Here is a 23,637-nt window from a genome sequence, read left to right as displayed (position 1 = left end):
ACATGTAATTATAGAGCACGCTGCTTACACGGTTATAAACTGTAAACTTTAAAAGCAGCCAATGGTTTCGCTTGAGTTTGTGGAGTCTGCACTATCAATGGCTTTGTCTCCTGTTTCAGCAACGGCAACTCAGGTGCATCTGCTGAGGACAGCCGGCTGCAGCCGAGTACATCCTGCTGCGTTTTCTCATTCCCTTTACCCTGCCTACGGGCTCCACCCAGCTTCTGACGGCACTGCCCTTTAATCTGCAACTTTACATCTGTATTAACATCACAGACTACAGCCAGTGAACAAAGGGCATGGCACTTTATTTCCAGCATAGCTTTTCCGACCCCTTCCTCCTGCCTCTCTGTGGACATGGCACTTAGGGACTGTTCAGCTGGCTTGTAGACATGGACAGGGGGTGCCGATGAGCGAGCTAGCAAGGAAAAAGATTAGCTCTTGGGGAGGAGTTGCCACCATGGCTTTCATACCATGAACTCGTTGGTGCCGTACAACACTAGCTGCTGTGGCTGTAGGTCTGGTTCTCTCTTGTGGTGGCCACCACCCTCTGGAGGCTCGCGGTGCCTCAGGGGTGAATACTTGGCCCCACGCAGTTTCTGCTTGCCCTTCTCCGGGTTAAAGGTGCCCCGGCTGGTGAAGCGCGGCCTCTCTTCACCGTCCTGCGAATCGGCTGCATCTGGGCCATCGTCGGGTGGTCCGGAGCGGAACAGGCCTGGCGAGGGTGATTTGGAGCGCAGTCGAAAGCGGTGGGATGAGGCGGCTGGGTGCAGATGAGACGAGGAGACGGATGAAGCTGTGGAGCCGGAGTCCACAGAGTCCAGCGAGTCGGGCTGCCTCCGCAAAGTCCTTCTGGTCTTGCCCTCGGACTTCTTAGGTCGGGTGGCAGTCAGCGCTGGGCCTCTCTCTGAGGGGCAGAAGAGCGTGACGCGGTAAGCAAACAGTATTGAGCAAAAAGCTGCTCACTCCACAAAGGTACACAGAAACATACCAGAGAAGTCAGACGTGGCACCTTCAGAGTCAACATTCAGGTTCTCGGAGCTGTCTGCTGTCCCTATAGATGCCTCTGACTCCAGAGTCTCATCGTCTGACGCTCGTGGCTCCAGGGACAGCATCTCAAATGTCAGCTCCTCCCTACGGATGAAGGTCAACAACAACATTTAAGCCTAGGTAGCCAGGTGGTAGGAGAGGTGAGCCAGCAACTGGAAGGTTGTAGGTTCAAATCCCAGGTTTGACTGGGTATTCTTGGCTGTGCCCTTGGGCAAGGGACTCAACCCCTACTTAACCCCACTCTGCTGGTGACGATGTGCTGTTCCCAGACTGGGAAATGTTAGGCAGCAAAATGACAAATTTACCATGTAGGATTGATAATAAAAAAATACAATATAATAATTTTTCGCAGACACTTGTATTCTAATGTGATGTTAGTATTCTATTCACAAGTTTTAAATAATTAGTAGTATGAATAATAGTATGAATAATAATAAAATGAATATTCAGATTGCTACTTTTGAATTATGAGGCAATCAACTTTCAGGCCTGAAATAATAAAAAAAACTTCTAAATTATAATTTACAAAAATCTTGTTCCAAAAATACTACAAATATTGAATAAACCATAAATAACAAACAAAATACTGTTTGGTGTCTAATATTAGAACCTTAATGGTATCGTATACCATTCAATCATTATTGTATATAAAATACAAAATGTATGTTTGTGATTAGTATGATGCGTGACAGTAAACATATGCTGGTTGCACACTCACTTCTCTTTCTGCAGGCTCTCAATTTGTTCGGTCAGAACCCTCTCCTCCTGCTGCATGGCGGCCTGCTGCTGCTCCGACACCTCAGAGTCTCTACTTGCTTCCTCATCTCCACTCTCCTCCATGGCTTCAGGGGCACAGGGAGAGCGAGGACTGACCGGTGGAGACGGTGTGTGATAGCTCACTCTGCGTACTCTCCCCTTACCCTGATAAACACAATGCACACAGCATTAGTTTGGTTATGACTGTTAGCTACTGTACTGAGTACAAGGGATGAAAGAGGAAACAGGTCTCAGTCGCAGAGCTTAAAGGAATAGTTTAGCAAACTTTTATGCACACATTTTCACCCTCAGCCCAAATGCAGTCGATCAGCCAAGACAGGTTTGGTGTTCAAAATTTGGTTCTTTAGTTTTATCCTGTTGTACTGGAACTACAAGGTCAGTGTGGCTAAGCTTATTATAAGCATATAATTAGCTCCATCAATTCATATTATGCTAACGATATGCTTAACTAAGTCATTCTAAGACATTCTGTTATCTAAGAATTTGAACAGCAGCCAACGTGAAGCCTGGATATTGTCTGTAAGATACTACAAGCAAGCTTATTTGTGATTCCTTAAAAACATGACTACTTAACGCTATGTTAAAATGCATGGTTGTGAGCATAGATGCGATGATTAAGACGTGGTTGTTTGGCACTCCATCTTTGTGTTTGCAATAAATCAAAAATCAAAATTTATATTTTAATAATTCACTGATGTTTTGTTATACTTGATATTTAAATAGCTGAGAAATGCAGTTCAAGTTGTTTGATATTCTGTTTGAAACAATTATCACTGTCCACTGGTGTGGCTACCTGGGGTATTAGTCCTTATCTTAAAACGCGTGGTACTTAAAGGAAGAATAATCATACATTTATTATATTATTAAGTTTTTATCGTTTTTAATTTTTTATGCATATAATGAAAACATTTATATATAACTATAGCTTGTAGGCCTCCATGTTCCCACTTAAATTTACGTGATGATCAATTGCATTTCTGTGATCATACAAAGGGCATTAACTTGAACATCTGATTAATGAAAAGATCTTTTTAATTCAGAAAATACAGAAGACATAAAAACGCAGGGTCTCAACTGAAGTTTTATCTACAATATTACAAATTTCAGTACTTTTTTATTTGTATAACTTTATAAAATAATGGAAGACGTAAGCTGTCACATTAGATTCAAGGCATTCTAGCACACAACTAGTCCAAAGATCAGCTCTTTGTCTGGAAATGTCCATTGGTGTGACAGTAATGTCCTATAGTGTGACAAGAAACTATCACAACGGTGAACACAGGCCTGAATAAATGGCTATAAATTAGATTGCTTATTAAATGAAACCTATTTTATAATAGCAAATAGTTCACCTAGTAGTTTTTTTTTTATTTTGTTCTGTTTTTTTCTTCATTTTTTAGTCTCATAATTGGAGTAAACAGCAAATAAAACAAGCTGTGTTTGCTTTTGTAAGTTTGATATTCTGGTAGGTACTTTCAGAAACAGGCAGATTATGGCCAGTAAAGAGTCGTATTCTATATTCTTTTAACCACTATATCAAGAATTCTCCTTTAAACCAAAATTACTGTTTCATTTAGCTGTTTTCACATTTGTGTATTGATGTTGTAATGTTTTGTAAATAGTTTTAAACAAACTTCATGACTGCCTATTTTCTTCCACATTAAGAGAATAATGCATACTATTTGTGATGGTACATGAAACAAGAACACATTTTTCATGATTAAGCATATTTTTCTTGCCTGTCTGGTCATCTCTGAATTTACTAGAAATGAGGTCACACAAGAGGACAATTTTCAAACCAAGTGCATGACGATGTTAAGTCTAAAATTCATAAGACAGTGGATGGGGCCACATTCAATTTTAAATTTGACTGGATTTAAATGAATCGGTTAGGTAAACGAATATGAAATTGAGAAATTTACATCCACTAACACACATGGAGTTTGCAGGATGGTAACTGGTGGCTGCCTATAAGCTTCCATTATAGGTTGGCTGCGCTGGACTTGTAGCTCTAGTGCACAGTTAGAGAAGCAAACTTTGAATACCAAAAATGCCGTCATTGATCAGCTACATTTGGGGCAAGGGGAACACTGTAAATGTGTTTTTTCGCCAAATTATCCCTTGGAGTTTAGACAGCACTTAATGAAAGTGCTGTGTCCACAAGCCATGCTTTCCAAGGCTACTATTCGACTCAAAGCACTTGCTCAGTCTCACTAACCACTACAGAAGCCACAGCTGGTAGTAACACAGAAACTACACTATCTTTTACCTTTCTGGCTGCGTTTGACTGCAGGTTGCCAAATTTAAAAAAAAGGAAAAGAAAAATAGTACATTAGCTCATGAGCTTGATGAGATGCGAGACCTGTGACTGAAAATAAAGAACGCTGCAAAGTTACTCAACAGAACACAACACCATGAAATGAGCCACAGCCAGGGATGAACGCCCATCCTTGAAAGCAACAGTGCCGCTGGTACAGTGCCAAATGACAGTAACTGGACAGGCATTTGGTTAAGAGCCAGTGTAAGTGATCTGACTGAGTGGGACAAAGATACAGGGCCAAGGCCTCGCACCGGTGTGCTGTGACAATGGAGACAGACAGAACACAGTGCTGGGACAGCGCAGACATGACCAATGAGGCTGCCACAAGATGAGGCTAGAGTCAGTGAGTACCTACCGCCGCTGCACTGCGGGTTATGCTCATAAACCTAACCGCAATTACTACAGGTTTCTGGATTAGAGAGGAGAGGGGAAGAAGGATGGGGGGAAGGAGAAAACAGCGTTAAAGAAAGAGGAAGGAGCAAATACAGGGTTAAATAGCACAGATGTGGCTTGAAGTGCTGGGTTTATAGTTATATGGTTAAATGTGACGTCACAGCTTAAGAAACGCTCCAGCATTTTTCAATGTAAACTCAGCGTGCTGAACCTCTATCGCACTGATGGTTGACCGTTTGCAAAATTATGACTGACACGCCTCTCAGCCAGTCAGTAATCTCTAAACTTTCCCCATCAAGCGAACGAAAAGCTGACAAAACTCCTCACAACAAACCTGCAGTGAGAACAGTTGTGGCAGTAAATTAGTCAGAATTATTAGACTAAAAAATGTGGAAAGATAATACTGAGGAGTATTTAATTACACACACACTATCCTGATAATCTGTTTTTTAATTCATTCTTTTTCAATGTTTTGGATTTTTTGGGGGATAAACTATTCGGATTCAGCTTAGGACTCAATGTCCTAACTATTAACAGGCAGAATTATGCTAGTCTGAGGTAAGGCGAACTTCATCTGGGTTACTGTATTTGCTAAAAATTGTTTTAATATGATTCTGAATGATAAATAACATTATATAATTGCTAGCTCAGTTCGCTATCTAGTTAGCCTTTCCTAATTTAGCTATTTAGCTAGCTTGATAAATCAGTCAGATTAAACATGAGTGTACAGAGCTCACATTTGTGATTAAAACATTGTGTGTAAAGATAAATAATAATGGGTCGATGATATGATGCAGACTTTTTTTGTCTTACTTTTTGTTTTTGAAAGAAGAATAGAAAAAACAGAAAATGGCCGCCTGAAACCTAGCTAGCTCCGCTCCTAAACTTTTCAACAACACTTCCGACAACATTATGTTTTTAGACCAAAGTAACACGGTCTGCCCTTGAAACATGTCGTCGTATCGACCTCAAAGACCTAAAAAAGAGCCTTCGATAACAGGCAGGGCAGCGGCTAAAGCTGGCACAGACTTGATTCGTGCCGAGATAAAGGCCCAATCCCATTTCACCCCTCGCCCCTACCACTTAGCCCTTATCCCTCTGTTTTGCGTGTTCACGTCTAGGGGTAGGGTGTCCCAATTTTTTTTTGAGATAGAGGAGTAGGGTGAAGTGTTGGGGCTACACTGCCCTCCAAACGGAGGTTTTTCAGAGACTCCAAACAGAGTGTTATGAGAAAAAAGAAAAACCGGCAAGACGGCTGAACAAGAGACCAAAGAAACCCACAAATGTGAGAATTTTCTCCATAAAAATATTACGATAATCATTTTATTATCTTAGTTTAATGCTGTTTCATTGTATTATGGTCGTTTTCTTCATAATAAGCATAAAAAATTGCATATAGCATGCTAACGTGTCGGTAGCTAGCTAGCTAGCTAGCTAATTTTCCCATTCCACCTTAAATAGTTCCACCTTTAATAATCTGCTGCACTTTTAAGGTGGAACGGGAAAAATCGAACGAGAAGCTGGTGAATATCTGACTTCAGCTTCGTATCACTGAAGAATTAAAGGTGGGCGATAATAAATAAATGTCTTATACCCCTCTTTGAAGGCACATGATGCCCTATATGTAACTAAAGCCCAGCAGTGAGGAGCTGAACTTTACCCTCCTCTGCTATCACTGAAGACGGGCCGGGTCGCCTACAGAGCAGCACTAGTAGCTGTTAATGAAGCAATGTTTTAATTTGAGGGTTGTCCCATTTCGTAGGGCAAGATTTCAACCACTATCCCTTGTAACTCAGTTCCAAGGGGTTAGGGTGACACTCGAAAACAAGGGGTAGGGTTAAAAAGAAGAAATGGGATTGGTCCTAAGTATTTTGGATCACGGCTAGACGCGACAGACAATCGGCTGAACGCCATCTCTACATCGATTTCATCTATGGAAGGTACCGTTACCAGCCTTTCACAGCGAGTTCAACAAACTGAAAGCAGGCTTGAAAACAGAACCTCGGAGGGCGAGGATGCTAAAGACAGGCTAGTCACGGTGCTCTCTCTTCGTTGATGGCGACCGTGGAACAGCTTCAGTCAAAAGTCGACGATCGTCGGCCGGCCCGAAAACGCAAAGTGCTCCATGCCGCTTAGTGAATTTCTCCAAGAAATGCTCCCCTCCTGGGTCGGTCTTCCTTCTGATTTTCATCGCCTTGACATAGAGCGAGCCCACCACTGATGCTACAGGTTCTCTTTATGGAGTGAAAGAACAGTTTAATCAACTCTTCTCCTCCTGGTCTTGATTGCTAAGCCTGAACGTGAAAAACAAGCCCCCTCATTATCATATGAACGACAAAATACAGAAATAAATAAAACGAATTAATGAAAAAATAAATAGATTAATGAATTAATGAAAAAATAAATAAACGAATACATGAATCAATGAATAAAGTAAACAACTGTTAAAAATATAGATATGGAAAAAATTATAAAAATGGCATTAATAAAACAATAAATAATACAAAAATAAATGAATTGAGAAATATATAACTGCAGAAAAAGGAAATAAGTGTATAATTACAATCACAATAAGCAATATATACTTTAGTTTTTTTTATTTATTGATTAATTTACTGAGCCATTTATTTTTTAATTTTATTTAATTTTCAATTTGGCAAATCTGGTCCTCCATAGTGAAGAAGCGCGAGGTGATCGTTCACGGGGCTTTACGTGGATCTGTCTGCAGAGGTACGTCGGAAACGCAGCGGATTCGACACCGTGGCGAAATCCGAGAAGGGTCTGACTGAAGAACTGCAGATTTACACCCACAGTTTCACTCCAGCAGTTTCCTCCAATGATATCTGTCTGCAGAGCCACAATTTCGCGCTGACACTTGTTTTCGTTTTTCTTAGCAAGTTTTAGGCTAATCTGTATTTCAGTCGTTTTATGTGGGTTTCCAACAGATTTGTGATAAATATGTGCTGGGCTAACTTTATATGTTAAAGCTGTAGGCTAAACAAACTTTGGTGTGAATGCATATAAAGATTTACAGGGCAAATATTACACGAACTACAGCTTATGTGGCCTGGGTTAGCGGGTTATGCAAGTTAGACAACAAGCTCAGTTAATTTACCCTTAATACGGGGGCATTATGTGTACACTTACATGTGCAGGAATGAAACTTTACCTTAAGTAGGCTTAAACTAAGCATAATATTAAGCTTTAGGCTAAAACAAACTTTAGTTTTTGAACGTATCCCTGCTGTAGGTGTTACTCTTGGTTTCTGATGGTTTAGTAATGTGTTTTGGCTTAGGATTTAACTGGTAACCAGTGGTTGATTCATATATTGGCGACGGTGTCCCATCCTGAATGGTAATATGCATAGCGACACGCACTACCAGCACAAACAGTTTACATCAGAGACGTTACAAATGGGGAGCAAGTTACCATTCAGGAAGGGATATTGTTGCCAATATACAAATCAACCATTGGTAACCGGTTAAACTATAAGCCAAAACACATTACAAAACCATCAGAAACCAAAAGAAACATATAATGGATTCAATGTTTTTTTCAGCAGGGATCCTCTCAAAAACTAACGTTTGTTTTAGCCTGAAGCTTAATATTAAGCTCAGTTTACAGCTGCTTAAGGTAAAGTTTTACTCCTGCACATGTAATGTAAGTGTACACATAAGGCCCCCGTATTAAGGGTAAGTTAATTGAGCTAACATTATATCCACATAATCCATTAGCTTACCCAGGCTACATAAGCTGTAGTTCGTGTAATATTTACCCAGTGACTGTCTATATGCGTTCAAACCATAAAGTTTGTTTTAGCTTAAAGCTTAAAATATAACATTAGCCCAACGCAAATGTATCGTGAATTTATTGTAAACCCATGTACAAGGACTGAAATGTTAATCAGCCTGAAACTTGCTAAGAAAAAATAAAACAAGTGTCGGCGCATGCACTGAATGCCACTGGCTTGAAGTTGCTAGAGTGAAACCGCAGCTCTGCGGACAGATATTATTGGGCTGGGGACAGGGCTGGGGACGAGGGCAAAGGGATGTTCTTTTATCTGTCTGTTTCTGATATCGCTGCACGGTATATTCATTTTGTTCATTGTAACGTTACTTCAAATGCTGTTTCCAGAATGTGCTTGTAATGAATAATGTTCTGGCAGTGCTGTAACGAGGAAAAAGAGCTTAACATTTCTGAAAAAAGAAAAAATATTCACTGGAATGCTGCAGGAAACACATCTTTCCAATGCTGAACATGCTAAACTTAAACGTGATTGGGTAGGTCAAGTCTTTTTTTTTCCAGGGGGTGTACAAGGGTGCCCTCTCTCTCCTCTCCTTTTCTCTTCGGTGATTGAGCCTCTAGTAGTGATGTTATTTTTGGTATCGGGATCAATGGAGACGACCATCGTATCTCTCTTTACGCAGATGATGTTCTTTTGTCCAACCCAGTAATTTATGTAAATATTGTTCTTGATCTGATATCTGAATATAGCAGGGTGTCTGGTTACAAAATTAATCTCAGCAAATCACTAGCCTTACCTCTGAATGTTCCACAAGGTGTTGACATAGGTCAGCCTTTTCCTTCTCAGGTAGCTCAAGCAGGGTTTAGATACCTTTGGTGTATCTATTACACCCAAGTTGGACAATTTATTTGACACCAATTATTTACCGCTTTGGGGAAAAATGAAAGAAGAGCTCCATGTTTGGTCTTCTTTCCTAAATTCTTTGGTCGAATCAAAATTATAAAAATGAACCCCGACTTGATTATCTGTTTCAAACACTACTCTGTTATATTCCCTTGAATTTCTTCAAAAGCATAAATACCTGTATAGGTGAAGACATATGGAACAAGAAACCTCAAATTAGGTTCTCAAAACTTACCAAGCCCAAAATGCTTGGAGCACCCTCCTTACTTAACTTTCAGCTTTGTTATTGGTCAGCATATATTAAACAAATGAGGTTGTGGTTTATAGACAGACATGATTCCAAAAGGGTTGATATTGAGTCCTCATTTTGTGAACCTCTTGTGTTACAAACCCTGTCATTTATGAGTTCCATAGATAAACTTCATAATCTAAAAGACAAAAACATTATAAATAGTACACTCCTGGTCTGGAAGGATGTCAGAAAGTATCTAAAAATTCCCACTTATATTTCATTGCATTCCCCAATCTTCCTTAACTCAGACTTTCCCCTTCAAATAAGGACCGCAGAATTCTGAAATTTGTTAGTATCTGGAATAACTGATTTGTTTTGCATGCATAGTCAAGGTTTAATGACTTAAAACCCGGTTTAAGCTTGCAAATTCAGATTTCTACAAATACCTGCAGTTACGTCATTTTGTAGATTGCTTATCCAAAGAAAGTCAAATCCGTTGGGATTTGACAGAAATGGAGAGGTTTCCTGTTAGGCCAGATGATCTCAGAAATAAAATTTCACACATATATTCTATTCTGTCTTGTTCCAGCATGTTAAACTATGATTCCCTATGATGTGTATGGGAAAGAGACCTTTCTCTCAGATTTGATGACGATGCATGGAATAATATCTACGAGAAAATATTCCCAAGATATACTTCCATTAACATCCAAGAGTGGAATTTTAAGTATAGAACATGATCTTACTCCTGTACATCTTCACAAGATGTCTCCAAATGTATCCCCATTATGCCTTAAATGTAAAGCTGATAAAGGTACAGTTATGCATATGTTTTGGCAATGTACAGAAATTCTGATGTTCTGAAGAGATGTTGATCAAGTTGTTGAGAAAACATTAGATAAAAGCTGTAATTTTAATTTTTATCTTTTGAACCACAGCGCCGACATGGTATTGAATGGCAGTGAGGAATATCTTCTAGGACCCTTAACATATCTGGCAAAAAAATGTATTTTGTTGGTATGGATATCTCCGGATGTCCCTTCTCTTAATATGTGGTTGACGCAGATCTCAAATCTTCTTCCACCGGAAAAACTTTTGAAATTCATCACAGATACCAAAGGTTTAGCAAAACCTGGTTGTCAGTTTGGGGAATATTAAAAGGGATGTGAATTATATTTCTCTCAATTTCTGATTTTGTATCATTTGTGTTTCATTGCTTCTCAGTTTTGAGGCCTCTGCAATATCCCCCTTTTTCCTTTAATCTGCAATTTGTCTTTAATGTTATTTCTTTATTGTTTAGCCTTTCTGTTAATGGTGTGGCAACTGACAATTGATTGTTGTGAGGATAAGTCTTTGAAAATCAATAAACATATAATAAAAAAAGACATTCCTGAATGTTGTGTCCAGTGCAGTTAGGTTCATTATCCTGGTGAAAGCGGCAATTGAACAGTGAACTCCTTTGTAATGAAGGGATACACCTGGTCCCCAGCGATGTTTAGGTAGGCGAGACGTGTCAAACTGACGTCAACATGAATATCCAGACCCAGGATGTCCCATTGACCAGAGCGTCACACTCCCTCTACTGGCATCCCTCTTTCCCCCACAGTGCATCCTGGTGCTATCGCTTCCCCAGGTAAATGCCTCACATGTACCCAGCTGTCCATGTGATGTTAAAGAAATCAAGACTCTTTAGATCGTGCGACCTTCTTCCATTGCTCCATGGTCCAGTTCTGATGCTCGCGTGCCCATTGTAGGGACTTTTGACGGTGGACATGAGTTAGCATGAGCACTCTTACTGGTCTGCAGCTATGCAGCCCCATACTCAGCAAAGTGCGATGCACTGTGAGTTGTGACACATCACACACCCCCCCTTAACCATCATTATAACATTCTGTGACTTGTGCTACAGTAGCCCTTCTGTTGGCTCGGACCAGACGGGTTGGCCTTTGTTGCTCTCGCGCATCAATAAGCTTTGGGTGCCCAGTACCCTGTTGCTGGTTCGTGGTCTGTCCCTCCTCTGACCACTGTCAATAGGTACTCAACACTGTTGACCGGAGGTCCCTCACAAGCTTTGCTGTTTCTGAGATGCTCTGACCCAGTCGTCTGGCCATAACAATTTGTCCCATGTCAAAGTCACTCAGGTCTTCACGCCTGCCCATTTCTCCCATATCCAACACGTCGGCTATGAGAACCACACTTTCGCTTACTGTCTAATATATCCCAGACCTAAACATGCGCCGTTGCTATGAGATAATCAGCATTATATGGTTAATCCCTGAGTGAACATAATGTTTTAGCTCATCCGTGTAAACAGGCCTTTTTTTTAATTAATAAAGATGTTTTGAATGTATGCTACCCTAACATCACCCCCACAGTTCCAATACTGTAAATCATACATTATGGTATCCAAACATTGTTGTGACAAAAATCTGCCACTGCAGCAGCCCTACATTATCATTCATAATACATTTAAATAATAAAATAGCCATTTCTCTACACGCTTAAGATCAAATCTGTACCCAGGTTGGCTAACAAGGAAAAATAGGTCACTTCTTTTCTCATTCAGTATCCATCAATTTATATATATTTATATAAAGGAGGAGTGATTTTCTCCAAATTTTGCAAACGGTCATTCACCATGGACCATTAGAACTTGGTTCCCAGTACTGGCTCAGTGCTTTGGCTTTTATTACCAGTGTCGCAAGTCAATTTGTTTATGTTTCTAAGTACGGGGAAACACCATTAAAGTACTGGCCATGGTAATCATTGTACACTACAGATGCATCAGAAAAATGCTTGAGTATTCCTTTTATTAGTCTACCTCTGTTTTACTTACCATAGACCTGCGAATGAGTGTCAGTCGGCTCTTGGCTTTGTTCTCAGCGAACTCCAGACTGTTAATGTCCTTCAGCCTGGCTTTATACTTGTTCATTTGCTCACATATGATCAGTTCTATACATCTGTTGAACACAAAAACACAGGCGCAATATTAAATCAGATGCTGGATCAGAAATCTACTGCCATCTATGTCCATAATAATGGTGGACCAAACAAAGGAACACAGGTAAGTACAATGTATACTAAGTGAACTTGCTGGGCCTCATCTGACCCTACAGAGTAAAGAGTCATAACGTACGCTGTGGTTTTGCCAATATCTTGTACGCTCTGCAGTGGGTCGATAGTGTCCGGGCAACGGAGAACACAGGGGGCAAAGACGATAGCCAGAGCGTTAGCAGACATGCGGTTGGTTTCTTCTTGCAGTGCAATTCTGGACACAATACAAATAGATAAAACAGTGTTCATAAACGGATGTGGTGACAGTCAAAAAGAACAGGAGATGGGGATTTCGGAGTCTTCTTACCTGACCAGGTGGAAGATGAGTCTTTCCAGTGTGTACAGATGAGTTCTGCTAAGCTGATCTACCACAGAATAGACCCCTCGTACGACCTCCTTTTTGTCTGGAAGGCCTGAAAATTGGAAAGTGCAAAGACTAATTTTTGTGCTAGAACCACAAATATAATCCAAACATACTTGTGCAATAACTCCTGTTTTTTTTAGCTATATTTTTCCTATATGTAGTGTACAATTATCAGCCAAACTGTTTATAAGAACACCCAAAACAGTTAAAAGAAAAGATCAAGAATTAAACTGGAACTAAGCCAGACAAACCACTTACCCATGACTCTCAGGAATTCCTCATACAGTTCGAAGGTCATAAGGGGATTGGGCAAATCACGCAACCACTGCTTGAAAACACTGGCAATGACGTGGATATTGAACTCATCCAGATTCACACTGTTCACATCTGAGGGACAGATAACAATGGAGAGAGATCAAACCACAGGCGAGTGACCATGTTATTCCTTGGGGTGAACAATAACATGACTCCGAGCTGGCAGTCCAGCAGCTATTGTCTCTGTTGGTTGTTTCAAGTGCTGTACCTGTGTCCAGAGCCTGCTTCAGTTCTTTGACCTTACTGGTGGAGCCAGACTTCCTGTAGATGCCCTCTGTGTAGAGGCCGTGCATCTCAATGTAGTTGATGAGTTTCTCCACCACCAAAGGTACGGAGCGCTCGTCATTGGTCAAACGGGACACCTCCACCCCAAACTGCCTCGATGACAGTTCAGGATCGTACTACGCACCAAAAACAGATAATGGTTTAAGCTTTATCTCTAAATGCCCATTCAGTGCAATAAAAAGTCAAGCAAAAAAGCAAGACAATCGAGTTTATTGTCATTTGTCTCATGACATGGAACAGAGAGTTTCAGTAAACAAGTAACAATTAAGTGCCAATCACATGTGATGGTAATTACAGAGAGAAATTCCTTACCTTCTTGCTGCATTTGGTCGTCATCTTCAGACAGCACTTTCTGTGGCAGGCGTACCGGCATACTACACAAGAAACAGACATCTCAATGAGTCTCATTTTTTAAACCCAACCTCTCAGGTCTCATGCAGATCTCAGGAAAAAGTCAAACAACGTGTGGAAAACACACGTTTCGAGCCGAAGCCAACATTCCTCACACTGTAACATGGCAGATGTGGGGAAAACATCCTGCCTGACAAAGCCAAACTGTCCCAAAACAGAGCAGTATGCCCTTAAGAAGCCATGGGTCCGGCGGTAAACAATCTGATTATGTTAAATTGAGGTCAGGGCCATTTTGGTGAGGAGTCTCGAGACTGAGGACACAAACTCACGTTTGCAGACGCACGCTTTGTCCATCATCCAGATGAGGGAGGAGCAGTACTCGCAGTATGTGGGAATGCTGTACTGAGTGGACTTGAAAACATGGCCGTTGTGTTCCTCCACCTGGAGAAAAACAAAGGCATAGTCACAAGAATAAAACAAAACAATACTAGTGACACAGAAACAAAAAAGGTCACAATGCATAATGGGCAGTTTATCATTTAACTCACAATGTCCGAGTCCTTTTTCCTTCTCTTCTTGCGGTCGGGTTTAGAGGCCTGTAATTTAGACAAGTATAAATGTGAGCATGCAGAGCGAGACTTAGATATGTGTAACACAATGCAAGATGCAGGAGACAGAAATGAGTGGCATACTTTGCTCACGCTGCTGTCCAGTGGTTTGTACTCGGTCATAAACTCATCCAGGAACACTTTAAAGGTGTTCACCCATACTTTAACAGGGGACTCGCTCCAGTCTCTCTGCTCCTGGCGCATGGTCTTCTCCAGGATCTGCTCGAAGAGCGCGTACAGATCCTTATAGCGGATACTCTTTCCGTCATCCATCTGCGCACATGGAACAAATGAGGGTGAGAACAAAAGCAAAACAGGACTCTCACAGGACAAACTGAAATCTATACTGGTTAGTTAGGTATTAGTACATGTTCTGAGACTTTCATTCATGTTTTAACAGAAGGACTTTACTCACGGCCAAAGCTGTGGAGTAGGAGTTGAAAATGTTGATGCGGAATTCTTTGAGCGCCTTTTTAAAGACGACATCCACCATTGTGTCTTTCTTACTGTCCTCTGTATCCAAATCATTGATCTGTGGAACATTAGGTAAGACATATTTATTCAGAGATGGTACAGAAAACGAAGGCACTGATCTGACTGTCAAAAACAGTAATGGGATGAACCTATCTACATTTTTGCAAAAAAGAAGTATTATGGAAGTTTTCGGGCCAAGTGTAGTTAAAGGGATACTAAATCTTTTTTGTTTTTAAAAATTCAAATCAGTCTTAGCTGATTTCAGTAAAAAAAAAAAAAGCAACATTGTGTCATCTGCAGTTTCCAAAATATGTGCAACTTGTTTTAATTCAGGGAAGGAGCACTTGAGGGGGCTGCAGACTAAAAAAAGCCAGAGCTGTACCTTCTTCATAAGGAACTCATTCATGCTCTTGTAGTCATTGGCACACGTGAGGATCTGTAGTGCATCGTTCTGCCACTGGGCGGGTTCTAGAGCCACGCTGCTGATCTTCACACTGCGGCGGCGCTTCACTTTGGGTGACGGTTCCTTGTTCTCCTTAAAATCCCGCTGGCTGCTAAAGTCAGGGCTGTGCGGTGGGGACAGGCATTCTCCTGCAGACAGACACAAATGGGTCATCTCCCACAGAGAATGCATGCAGGAAAAAGTTGATAAGACTAAGTCCCTTCCTCCCACCTTCACCCATGAGGAGTGCGGTGTCAGCATAGTCTCCGTCCATAGTGTCACTGCCGCACACTAGCCTCTCCCTGGAGGACTTCTTTTCTGCCTGCTTCGTCTTTGTCCAGAACCGCATCTTACCTCGAACCCTGAGGGCAAAAACATATGCTTTTATATTTTTTCAAAGCTAGAGGATATTAGATTGAAAAATTAAGAAAGAATTTAAAAGGTTATGACCACTATACATGATTAATATTGTGAGATAATTAATAATGTGAATAAATTAACAGGATTTGTTTATAACCACCTTCCATCTCCCTGAGAATTCTTTCTCAAGGTTTCACTCTTGCCAAGGTCACCAGATGACATAGTTTTGTGCATCCTCTTTTGCTCCTCAGTGGGTGTGGAGGGCTGAAAAAAACACATTAGTTTATTTAAAAATTGGGAAAAAAGTGAATAGATCGTATGGCATTCCATCTTGGGGAGCACAAAAAAAAACCTAAGAAAAATAACGAGAAAAAAAAACAAAAAGATGAAGACAGGAGCATGTTCAATTTTTCCCAAATATGCTTCTTGATCTGTTTAGAGGTTTGTACTACATGTAACAGAATGTCTTCCAATTTCATCAGCCAACACCTTCTGCCAGTGGAAGGTGATCAGAGTACACTTACAGTACAAAAACACTACTGGTAAAATGCAATTTAAGATCTTCTAGTAAAAAACCAGACATTTATTCACTATTATCAAACACACACTGAAAATGAACATACATGTATACAGGAATACTTGTAAACACAATGAGAAAGAGAGTTTGTTACAAAAAAAAGAAGAAAATGAAGATTAAAGAGTGGCAATGAATGAATCTACAGGGTGAGGGAACGGCCAAGGTGGCCGCAGATGTCCTGTGCCTCGCACTGAGGGGAGGCTCTACTAGTAAGAGAGAGAAGAAAAGAAAGCTGGTGTATAAAGCATGCAGTGATCATTATACAGGGTGATACATTGAGCAGAATCTGTGGGCAGCAGAAGTCCGGACTGTGGAACGCAGGCAACCTGAAGCTAGCGTGGCTGTTACGGTCTAGTCTAGCGCAGTAATCAGAATGCAAAGCGTAGTGTGGGTTAAAATGCAGAATGTTTTTTTTTCTTAATTTATGGAGGGAAAACACACTTCTGAGAGGAGTTATCCAGATCTGTGTGGCTGAAATTGACAAAAATATAAGTTTTATTGTTTGTACCACAATCAGTTTCATCCATGAAAACAACCAGAATTGTTTTAAGAACCATTTGCTACTGTTGAGTTACTGTGGAAACAATAACGTTTGCCTAAATTCAAAATAAATTATTTGATCTGACTGGCTCTATACTGTAAGTGCCGAAATGCAATAAACGCTTTTACCTACTGGTGTTTAAAACATACATGCTCAACTCTTTTCCTCTCAAACATAGAGACATGCGCAAAGAAGCAAGAGAACTCATGCATATAGAAGAGCAAATATGACTGCCATCACAGATGAGGACGGTTTTCAAAAGGTGTTTCCCAGATTATAGTATACATTGTAGAATCTACAGTGCTGCAGCTGTTTGAGTGGTGAGTACAGAAGTCTATCAGGAGGTTCTGGAGGGGGTTAGCTGTAGAGAGAGGCCACGCTGTTGGGTTTGGGCCTGCGTTGGGGGGAGCGCGGTCCGTTTTAATTACCATTTCAGAGTCACTGTGACAAGCCTCTAGTGTCCCCCCCTCTGAGTCCTGCTTGGGGAGGGGTGGGCCAAGAGACAGAGGGGTCTCATCATACTCTTCCTCCTCTGACTCCCCCTCCCCCGGGGCATTTGAACCGCGGGTCAGGAAGTCAGAACGCGTCCGCGCCATGCGGGCTTTTTTATGGCCTGGTCTGCCAACCTGATCAACCAAACAATAACAACACATGTATAAAAATGCTCCTGTGACAACCCCCCCGTGCAACGGTGTTTACCACAAGTGCATGTTCCTGTGATCCAGAATGCGCTTGTCTTACAAGATAACATTACACGCAAAAATACACTCACAAGCAAAAGTAATACATTTCCTTCACAATTTCTTCTCGTTTTTTTTCTCAAAGGCTACACCCAGTTGGCATGGTCTTATGGTGTCAAATGTGAGATTAAGGTTTATTTTCCTCACCTCACGACCTTTCGGTGTTTTCGAAATTGAGGATTTGAAATCTGAGGGGGCGGCCTCTTTGTGAACTTCTGGTGACTTCTTTTGACCGGTGAATTCCTTTTCAAACCTGCAAGGCATTTGTTAAGTTTCCATGAATTTCGTTTCCAAGTAAAGAACTGTACAATTGTGAATGACAGCACCCTGTGGGGAGTCAAAAACTTCACACTTACTTTGAGAAGGAAGCCTTGTCTTTAGGCGAGAAGAATATATTTCCAGGCCTCTCTGCCATATTGATGTTGACGCTTGGCGTGGGGGGCTTCTTATGTGGGCTCCCTCTTGCCGCAACATCTCGGGACTCCAAGGTTAGTTTGGGGGCCCATCCATCCGGCATGGTGCGTTTGTCTTTTGGCCTTTCCCTCACTGTGGAGAGAGCGGCCTGTTTGTTTTGAGCCTTTGGAGAGCCTGAGAGGAGATCTGGCTCAGGCTGGGCTATGGGAGCCGGTCCTCTGTCTGTGATGTCGGAGCTGGACCTAGGTGTCGCTCTTTCGGGGCCTTCCAGCCGGCTTTGCTCTATCCTCTGCAGGGCCTCACCCCTTTGCTTCTCAAACATCTCTCGCTCGTACTGGGCAAAGTACTTGCGCTGCTTCTCCAGGACTTCCTTTTGCTGGCGGATCTGCTCCATCATCTCCTTCTCGTTCTGTTGTTGCTGCTGCTTCCGCCGCTCCTGCTTTTCCTCATTCAGCTTCTCTAGCCTCTCTAGCACGGACAGGCTGCCGCTGCTGTCGACCTGAGCTGGGCTGGGTGGCTCGCTGGTCTGGGCAGCGCTGTCTCGGACTTCTGGTGTCTTTATGCTTCCTTCAATTAGTGAGGTTTCTTTCTGCATACTGATAACCACCACCATGGGTCTGCGGGAAGACTCTCTTCTGTCCTTCAAAGACTTTGCAGGACTCTCAGGCTGTGTGGTGGAGGATGCTGCATCCATGCTAGGCTTTGTGACTGTAGAGCTGCCATCTACTGGAGGGATGTAAAAGGTTGGGAGAGAGTTCTCCAGTTTTGGAAGTACAGGCTTCATGGCTGGCTCTTTTTTAGGACTTTCAGGTGCAAGAGAATCCAGAGGAAGAACAGATCTGGGGACGCTGCAGAATGTTTCGTATTCCTCTGGTGCTGAAGAAGGAGAGCCAAGGTCTTCAGCTTCAGCATATGGTGCCCTGTCTTTGGGATAGTCATCCATACTAAGCAGCTCAAAGCTGCCTTTGGAGCTCTGGCTGTCTGGGGTGCCCTGAGGAGACTGGACACCTTCACCGGGCAGCTCAATTGACCAGCGTCTCTCCTCAAACTCTTGTGCAGAACGTACTTTCAGCAGCTCTAGGCTAAACTTCGCCTGCTCCAGCTCCCGCATCCGCCGGCTCTCCCTCTTGGCTCGCTTCTTCTGGTTGGAATCGTCCAGCGTCCGTGCTCTCTCTCTGACCACCACCTGAGCAATTGGTCGTCCTGCTGCTGCTTCTTCCTCTTGCACATCTTTGTCCTTCTGCTGCGTCTCTTGCAAGGCCTCAATGTGTGGCTCCTCCTGAGAGGCCTCGGTCTCGCTTAGGCGCTGCAGGCTCCTCTCTCGCTCATTATAGGAGGAGTCCTCCCATGTGCTCAAGTCCAGGCCCATGATCCTTGGGTTCTCTTCCTCTGGAGTCAGGCTTATCTGTCCATTTAGCAACTGAGTATCCTTCAGCTTCTGCTCTCTTAGTTCTCTGAACCTACAGATTTGGAAAAAAAAAAAAAAATGAATAAACAAAACATAAAGGCTGTTGATGAAGTAGAGAACCTCTGCTGGTGCAAGACTACACACATACTCACCAGAATGCTGTGCAAAATACATGAAACTCAAAACTAAGCCTTTTTCCAACACATTCACAGAATTTAACAGCACTCAGGCCACTCGGTGTGGAACTCTGAGACAATTCTACACTTTTCCCCCCAACACAATGCTCCTACTTAGCGTCGGAACGTTTGTGTAATATTAGCAGTGAGCGAATCAGGAGATTTCTGGCTGGCTACCAGTAAGATCTGAGCAAGAACAAGCTTAGGTCATGGATTGGCCTGATCCAGGCCATTTCAGAGACCAACAAACTGCCTGTATTATTAAGCAATATGGCTAAACAAAGCAGTCCTCTGTAGTGAGGGCAGTAGCTTACCTCTGCCTAGCCAAATAGCCTCTCCATGCCGCCTGGAGTGCAATGACCATGTGCCGTTGCTGGAGGTAGTGCTTCCTGGCCTTGTGGCTTTTCCAGGCAGCCTGGATCATGAGAGCAGCTCGACCCCGTCGATAACGGCATACTCTCCAGTTCCTCTGGATGACCAGGACCGCTTTTCTCCATAGCAAAAATCTGTGGCGGTCTCTGAACCCCCTCCAGGCTGACTGGATACACACTGCTGCTCCCTGCTGGATGTTACGATCATACTCCAGCTGCTCATTCCTCTGCCTGGCCCGGCTGCTCCGCCAGAAGCGCTGCATACGAAGACCAGTACAGTTGGAGAAATTTGGTAAGTGACATCAGCCAGTTAGACTTTCTTTTAGGACACAAGCATTTCAAAATTATTTCTTTTTTTTCAATGTGGAATAAATGTATTCATTAGAAAACGAAGACAATATCACAACAGACCAAAAACAGCCATGTAAAGTTTTTGCCATTATTCCTTCCAGCACTGTGACAGAAATGAAAAAAAAAACTATTTGATTTGAAAACTATTTGAAAGTTATTTGATTTGTTCATAGGTTTGACATTATAATTACACTTCACTCAGAATTGTTTGTGCAGGTTTTCTTTGCAATTAACATAAGCTATTTATATTTCACGGGTCATTCTCCTGCTTCAAATTTCTGCACCGAACATGTTTATTTTTGTTCCATGAAGAAAAGCTCCTTGTACCAGTGGTCCACTTTCATGAGTGACTGAGCAGGAACTGAGCTGCTGAAAGATCTTTCCAAATGACACAGAACATTTCTAATAAAGTCAAATCCCCCAAATACTTTCTTAATGTCACGCACAAACGCAAATAGCCTTATAATCAACACAGGTCAGCCAACAGACTGAATAAACAATACTGTGGCTGCACAGAGCAGTATACAGCAAGCACATAATTTGCAGTTACTCCTAACTAGAAAAAGCAGGTAAGTCAGCGTTCTACAGTGAAGTGTTAGGATTAGAGAGGTAGTAACAGTACCTGTATGATGCAGGCAGCCTGTCTCATCATGAGCAAATTGTTTCTCTCCTGCAAGGCTCGGAAGCGGCGCTGGAGATTCACAATTCTCCTCAACACTTCCTGATGGAGAAGGTCCTGCAGCTGCTGGCGGTCCACCTCACGGAGGAATACCTAACGCACACAGCCAATACCAGTCACATTCCAAACTGTATGCACTACTGAGAGCACTATTAATAAACGTGGGCAGTTTGTCATCTTACAGATATCAGACCAAACTACAGACCTCTGGCATGTGACCATTAGCTTCTAACAAACTCGTCTACAAGAGAGACAGTTTTGGTCCTCTTATTATAGTCATTTTGGCAATGCAACTGTGAAAGGGTAGGCAATATGATGGTATGTCATCATTATCATGAAAAATTATGTTATGATATGCTTTTCTGAGGCTTTACTTTAGTTCATTGTGCAAACAATATTTAGTGTATAATAACAACATGAATTATACAGCAACAAGTAACTGATCAGATGTCAGCCCATTGTACCATTTTAATTCATTTGTTTTTACCAATTGTTTAATGTTCCCTCCTGTTCACACTTGAATAGCTTAGTTTTGCAAATGTTAAATAAAAAAAAAAAACCTTGCATTCAGTTTTTCAGAGATTTTTTTTTTTTTAAATGGGTCACTACTGTTTGCTGTTGCATTTTGCCTGTTTCAACTTTTTCCCTAAACTCTGAAAAATTAAATATGAAAATGTCCTCAAGTATCGTGAATTATTTTTTTTCCGACAGCAGGGAGGTCAGGGTCATACCATAGAGGAGCCGACTTGGAAGCCATCAGGTGGAAGGTCCACCTGGCAGAGGTAGCTTCTGATGCTCTCCTGTGTGGGCTCTAGATCCTCAGGAAGCATCACGTGAAAGTGACGAACAAACTCCTAACGAGCAAAAAATTAAACCATTAGAAAGACATTTGCATATCCACATATACAATATCTAATATGTGCAGCCCAACACGATCTGCTGTTCAACGTCCACCTGGCCTAGCAGTGGATATTAGGCATATTCGAAGCAGTTAAGATCACTGGAAAAACATTTATCCAATCCCAGAGGGAAACACAAGCTTCGTTCGTTGCAGACCGTAGGGGGTGGAAAGCATGGGAAACAGATGCTCTGTGTATGTAATTATTCCAGGCCACATTCATTAAAGACAATACAGAGGCTGTGTAGAGGACCAGACTGCCAAGGTGAGCACACTGTCCAGACATCCACCAATAAAGACTGCATCCCACTCACACGCTGGGGGAATTACTGGAGCAGAAGACAGTTTAATTCAGTTATTGAAGAGTCACTTGGCCACGAGGCTGAGGGGACTTCCAACAGTAAAAAGTGAAAACTGAGCTATGAAAACTGTTCTAAAACTGAGCCATGTTCAAAGCAGGGAGATGCCATTGTGCTGTTCCTGGAATAATCTTTGATTGTATGTTGCTTGGCAACCACTACCTGCTGAGTTTGGTGTTGTTTATCACAATTATTATTAATAATAACGTAAAATATACATTAAACATGTACATTTGTTTTGTTTTTTTAAAGCAGTAAGTCACTCGAGGTTCTCCATGGTGGATATTTTAACATGATTAAGGGGTGCTGCTAGACACTAGCGACTTACTAGCGTCTCGCGGCTTTGTTTTGACATGCTTGCACTTTGCAAAATTATAATATTTTATGTTGCACAGGGCAGAACGCATCATTTAGATGTATATCATTTACACTCGTGACCTACATATTTCTGTCATCAAGCACTGTGAAATGATGGCAACAATAATCAAGGACCTGCTGACCACACCTAGGCAAGGAAGAGGTCAAACTGGAAACAATGATTTCAACCCTGGATACCATGGACACGAATGGACACAGGAAATGACATAACCCATATACACCCTTCAGTACAGGGAGGAAAAAGTGAATGGTCCATGCTAATAAACTTTCAGCAGTCACTGGATGTCTGTGTGCCTTTTTAATGTGTCTGTCTTGTTTTTGCATATTTTCAGGATTTTGTAAGAAAACCAGAGGAAAACAGAAATAAATTGTCATGATTTTATTATAAAGTGTTTCATTTTAAAACTGATAAAGCAAATGATGGAAGTTAAGATATATATATATATATATATATATATATATATATACACATATAAATAAATAACAAAGTTTACAGAAAAAACAGCAACATGATGGTGAATGTATGCAGCTGAAGTTGAAGACTTTTTTCACCAGCCCCCCAATAATATCTGGCTGCAGAGCCGCAAAGCCACAGTTTCACTCCAGCAGGTTCAAGCCAGTGGCATTCAGCACATGCGCCGATACTTGTGGTTTTTCTTAGCAAATTTTAGGGTAATCAACATTACAGTCGTTGTATGTGGGTTTTCAGTAAGTGTGCGTTGGGTTAACATTATATTTTAAGCTTTAGGCTAAAACAAACTTTGGTTTGAATGCATATAGATATTCACAGGGTAAATATTACACTACAGCTTATGTTGCCTGGGTTAGCTAATGGGTTATGAAGACATATAGCTAAATCAACTTATCCTTAATATGGGGACTTTATGTGTACACTTACATCGCATGTGCAGGAATAAAACTTTACCTTAAGCAGCCTTAAACTGAGTTTTTGAGCGTATAGCTGCTGAAAAAAACCCATAGAAACCATTAAGTGTTTCTTTTGGTTTCTGATGGTTTTGTAATGTGTTTTGGTTTATAGTGTAACCGGTTACCAATGGCTGATTCGTATATT

The 23,637-nt window shown here is 41.6% G+C and overlaps 1 protein-coding gene across 7 annotated transcripts in view; it reads right to left on the bottom strand.

The window, feature by feature from the left end:
- Positions 1-23,637, bottom strand: part of myo9aa (myosin IXAa) — a 151,293-nt gene continuing 127,656 nt past the window's right edge. For 3 of the 7 annotated variants that reach the window (XM_036585972.1, XM_036585969.1, XM_036585971.1), the window contains 23 exons: positions 21,662-21,784; positions 20,874-21,023; positions 19,844-20,157; positions 17,888-19,405; positions 17,679-17,784; positions 17,220-17,417; positions 15,834-15,937; positions 15,545-15,675; positions 15,254-15,462; positions 14,813-14,929; positions 14,482-14,670; positions 14,338-14,385; positions 14,119-14,230; positions 13,751-13,812; positions 13,362-13,554; positions 13,097-13,225; positions 12,782-12,887; positions 12,557-12,688; positions 12,257-12,380; positions 4,503-4,556; positions 1,769-1,971; positions 992-1,134; positions 468-907 (listed from right to left, as the gene is read on the bottom strand). In XM_036585972.1, coding sequence (XP_036441865.1) covers positions 468-907; positions 992-1,134; positions 1,769-1,971; positions 4,503-4,556; positions 12,257-12,380; positions 12,557-12,688; positions 12,782-12,887; positions 13,097-13,225; positions 13,362-13,554; positions 13,751-13,812; positions 14,119-14,230; positions 14,338-14,385; positions 14,482-14,670; positions 14,813-14,929; positions 15,254-15,462; positions 15,545-15,675; positions 15,834-15,937; positions 17,220-17,417; positions 17,679-17,784; positions 17,888-19,405; positions 19,844-20,157; positions 20,874-21,023; positions 21,662-21,784 — 4,905 coding nt within the window. Of the gene's footprint in view, positions 908-991; positions 1,135-1,768; positions 1,972-4,502; positions 4,557-12,256; positions 12,381-12,556; positions 12,689-12,781; positions 12,888-13,096; positions 13,226-13,361; positions 13,555-13,750; positions 13,813-14,118; positions 14,231-14,337; positions 14,386-14,481; positions 14,671-14,812; positions 14,930-15,253; positions 15,463-15,544; positions 15,676-15,833; positions 15,938-17,219; positions 17,418-17,678; positions 17,785-17,887; positions 19,406-19,843; positions 20,158-20,873; positions 21,024-21,661; positions 21,785-23,637 lie in introns of all 7 variants that reach the window. The other 4 variants (XM_036585970.1, XM_036585974.1, XM_036585968.1 and 1 more) reach the window with 3 other exon arrangements.

Source organism: Colossoma macropomum, unplaced genomic scaffold (assembly GCF_904425465.1).
Source record: "Colossoma macropomum unplaced genomic scaffold, Colossoma_macropomum, whole genome shotgun sequence".
Taxonomy (NCBI): domain Eukaryota; kingdom Metazoa; phylum Chordata; class Actinopteri; order Characiformes; family Serrasalmidae; genus Colossoma; species Colossoma macropomum.
This window is presented reverse-complemented; position numbering and strand designations above follow the sequence as displayed.